Source organism: Branchiostoma belcheri, unplaced genomic scaffold (assembly GCF_001625305.1).
Source record: "Branchiostoma belcheri isolate BF01 breed outbred unplaced genomic scaffold, Haploidv18h27 scaffold179, whole genome shotgun sequence".
Taxonomy (NCBI): Eukaryota; Metazoa; Chordata; class Leptocardii; order Amphioxiformes; family Branchiostomatidae; genus Branchiostoma; species Branchiostoma belcheri.
Window position 1 is genome coordinate 281789 of NW_017803257.1, and position 4237 is coordinate 286025.

General features: G+C 38.7%; 1 protein-coding gene and 1 pseudogene across 1 annotated transcript in view; one reads left to right on the forward strand and one right to left on the reverse strand.

Annotated features, from left to right (window-relative positions):
• Positions 1-733, forward strand: part of LOC109467250 (zinc finger protein 525-like) — a 4828-nt gene extending 4095 nt beyond the window's left edge. Inside the window, exon 3 of the mRNA XM_019765192.1 lies at positions 7-733. Within this exon, the coding sequence (XP_019620751.1) occupies positions 7-24 (18 nt within the window). The 3' untranslated portion in view covers positions 25-733. The remainder of the gene's footprint in view (positions 1-6) is intronic.
• A 2500-nt stretch (positions 734-3233) lies between these two features.
• Positions 3234-4237, reverse strand: part of LOC109467230 — a 23150-nt pseudogene continuing 22146 nt past the window's right edge.

A 4237-nucleotide genomic window follows, 5' to 3' on the forward strand; every position in this document is an offset into this window, starting at 1 on the left:
CGACACATGACTAAACATACATGAGACAAACCCTACATGTGTGGGGAGTGTGACCATAACCTAACTGTGCCTATGAGAAAACAAACAGGAGAAAATCCCTACAAGTGTGTTCAGTGTAACTATTCTTCTGCGCATAAGAGTTCTTTACAACGACACATACTAGTAGCTACGCATGGTGGTGTGAAACCCTAAATCTGTGACCAGTGCGACTACGCTGCTACACGGAATATCCATTGGTGCCGAAACATGGCTAAACACACTGGTAACAGGTCAGCTCAGAGCAGCAACCCTTCCATACATATGGGAAAGCATATGGGTGGAAAAAACCCTACAAGTGTGACCACTGCGGATATTCCACATCACGGAATGTAACTTTAGTTCGCCACCTAGCAAAGTACACTGTTGAAACGCCTTAAATGCAGGTTAAATGTATCCAAATGTATATATAGATAAGTTAGAATGCAGAAGTACACTTGCCTTATATGTTTATATAACAATTGTTTATGCAGAAACGTTACAATGAAGACGTTTTGTCCGTGTTTTAGTGGACAAAAATTCTCGATTTTGTACACTAAGTGGCTGATGTCAGCTTCTGTGCTGTGGCGAGTCTTGCGTGAGAATCAACGATAATGGTGATGATAAGAAAGTAACTTAATTGAAAATGACTTTTTTCCTGGTTACTAGTGAATTCTTTCATCAGTGGCAACTTTGGAAGGATAAGGATACTAACCTCCAAATTTTCGATGGCTTTCAGTCCATCTTATTCACGGAGTGGCCTAATCTCGCGAGAGCGCGAGACTAGGCCCGAGACTTGCATCGGTCTGCCGGGCCCCACCCGTATATACGTGACAAATGAATCTCTTCAACGACTTTTTGCCTGACTTGTTTTACACCATGTATCTATTGATGTAAACTTATGACTGGATCTGTTGTTCCCTTTAGATGATATAGTGATTAACATTGACAATGACATTGTTACCAGTATTACTTACTAATAGCTAATACTCCATATATACGTGTATACATCCTTGGTAGATAAATAGATAGATCGATAGGTAGATGGTTACTACAAGAAGGACAACTTTAGGGAAGAACTCGAACTTTTTTATCATTTATAAGTATGGTTAAAACTTTATTGTTTTTGCTAACATATATATATATCCTGTACGTAGAATGGCTTTATTCATACATATAGTAGTAGTAGTAGTAGTAGTAAGCCTTTATTTAAACTCGAAAGCTTGTTAGCTTAGTTAACTTCGTTAGATCTTTAGTTGTAGAAGACCGTACGAAAGTACCTGTACTTTTTGTTGAGCTAATAAAAAATCTCGTCAATATACATTGACAGTTATAATGAAGCCACAGTAGTTATTTACGCATAGGTCTTTACGATATCGCACGAAATAAAGCTGTTCAAACCACTTCCAACGGGTTGAATATACATGTATTTTCGTTAGGTCCCGTCATAAAATAAGATGATACACACACCAAAAAGCAGTTACTCAAGCAACTGGATATGAGGATCCACTAGCTTTCGTCAGTGAGTGAGAGACCAGAGGAGAATGGTAGGTTTATAGGCACAAACTATTGATTGATATGCAAATAAAGTGAAGACAAGTCACTGACGAAAGCTAGTGGACACTAGCTAAAGCGTCTGACGTTTTCAAAATCATATCCAGTTGCTTGAGTAACTGCTTTTTGGCGTATTGTATTACCTGGATGTCTAACCTTATTACAGTCTTGATTGTTACAGTGGTATTAAAACTGTAACATTGTTATAGTCTTGTTATAGTTGTTACAGTGATATTAAACTAAATAAAGAAAATGAGAAGAAAAAGAAAGAACTAACACACCAAACATCCTGTTACACTGGCACACAGTTAATAAATTACAGATGCGCATTAAACCACAACAGTTCTTTTTTATTGTAGAAACCACCAAAAAGTGCAAAAAATTAAGCATTCTTAACAGTCTCAATTACAGGCAGCAGATTTAACAGTGGTGACAAAATGTCATCTTTCATTGTTACAGTCTTGATTGTTAAAGTGGTATTACACTTTTACATTGTTACAGTCTTGATTGTTACAGTGGGGTTTAAGTGTTACATTGTTACAGCCCTGGTCGTTACAGTGGTGTTAAACTGTTACATGGTGTTGCCTATTTTTTTACCAAGTAAATGTGATATGATTCAGTCATCAGAAGAACAGTGCATACTTTGTCTAAATAAGTAATAATAAGTAATAAAACTGTGCATGTTATATTGGTACGTCGTCTACCTCTGTGACGGATCCAACTTTTCCAAAGATTTTTTGTCTTCCAAACATAATTAAAACCACGTGTTGCCAGTTCTTTACCAAATAATGTTCAATGATCCTGCCTTCAGAAGGACATTTTGTACCCGTACAATGTGTCGTTATGAATAACAATATTAAAAAAAGTAATGAAAAATATGAATATTGTATTGGCACAGCGTCTACTTCTACCACTAAATCACCATTTCTAAACTTGTTACTTTTAAAATATTCAAGAAAAGTTACATCTGAATGTTGCCCTCATTTTCATTAAGTAAACTTGATATGATTCTGCCATCAGAAGGGCATTCTGTGCCTTGACTAAATAAGTAAAAAGTAATACATGTAATAAGTAATAAAATTATGAATGTTATATTGGTACACCGTGTACTTCTGTGACAGAACCGCTATTTCTTAAGACTTGCTCAAGTTGTTGTCTCCCAAATTCACTCAATTCTGGTGTTGCCAATGTTTTACCAAGTACATTTTGTATGATTCTGCCACCAGAAGGACATTGTGTGCCTGTACATTGTATAGTAATAAGTAACAATAATAACAAAAGTAAAAACCAATAAAATATAAACCTTCTATTGGCACAGCGTCTACGTCTACCAAAGAATCACCATTCCTTAACCTGCTACCTTCCAAATATTCAGGAAAACTTACATCTGAATGATTCCCTCATTTTCATCAAGTAAACTTGACATGATTCTGCCATCAGAAGTTGACAATATTCCGTATGGAAACAAGCGTGACTACCATTGAACAGAACTGCTTCATTCCATTCAGTATTTCTACTGTGTAGATTAAACTTCTGGGAACATTTGGGGGGAAATGTTGATCTAAAACAATGCTGTAATTTCCGGTCTTAAGTTTTACTAGTTAGTTTGGCCAAGGTTGGACAGCGAGCCGCTGTACAGTAGTGGTGAGACTCCAGCCTGTCGCCTATGCACGTCCTGAAAAAAAGTTTAGAATTATCAGGGATGAGCTGTGGAATGATTTAGTTAATATGGTTTGTGATACCAGCAATGGTGGTTTGCCGCTCCTGATGGGTACTTAAGCCGCTCCATGTGATAACTGGATGGAAAAGATTTAGGAAATAATACGAATTCAAAAAAGCATATGAAGGCATATGAAGCATATGAAGGCATATGAAGCGAAACGAATAGTCACATCAGGTGAAAAACAAGTTTTGGAAAACATGCATTAAAATAGGCTAAATATTGATCATGCTGAAACCCATGACATACATACAACGCATGCAGTTAAAAGGCAAAATGCACCCCCTCCCTTAACACAGATACGGGTGCCCTGGATCAACTGTTTTTTTTTAAATAATGGTGGTGGCTAATACTAGATGGAAGGGTTTCAGCAAATAATGCGGATGCAAGGAGTACCTGGAGCAGCCTGGCATATGAAGCGAAACATATCGTGGCATTCTTCGTCGTTCCACTTGTCTTTCTCGTATTTAAGTCCGGAGTAAACGACGCAATCTTGGTTGCCCTCAAGGTTGTCCGGTCGTCCCTGTCCCCAGGAGCTGTACGGCCCAAGTACAGAACCGTCCACCCACTCAAACTTTCCCTCTATGCGCTGATCGTGCAGGCCGAACCAGAAGGCACAACTCTTGCACACGGAGTTGTACAGGGAGATGAGGAAGGCGTTGGTCTCAGCGTCTCGGGGCATGGCGAGGGTGCCGCCGTCTGCACGACAGGCCCCCGCCGCATCGCTGAAGGTCTTCCATGTGTTGAAGGCCTTGTAGCAGATTTCACGCCAGATTGTGTAACCTTTGGGGCAAGATACTGTAAAAGTAGGTTTATATTAGCAACATGTCATGGCAGATGGATCATATTGATATCATTATATACATGCGATAAATACCCCCGGGGATGAATTCCATATACGAATATCTAATATGTAGTACCCCCCCCCCANACACACACACTACTACA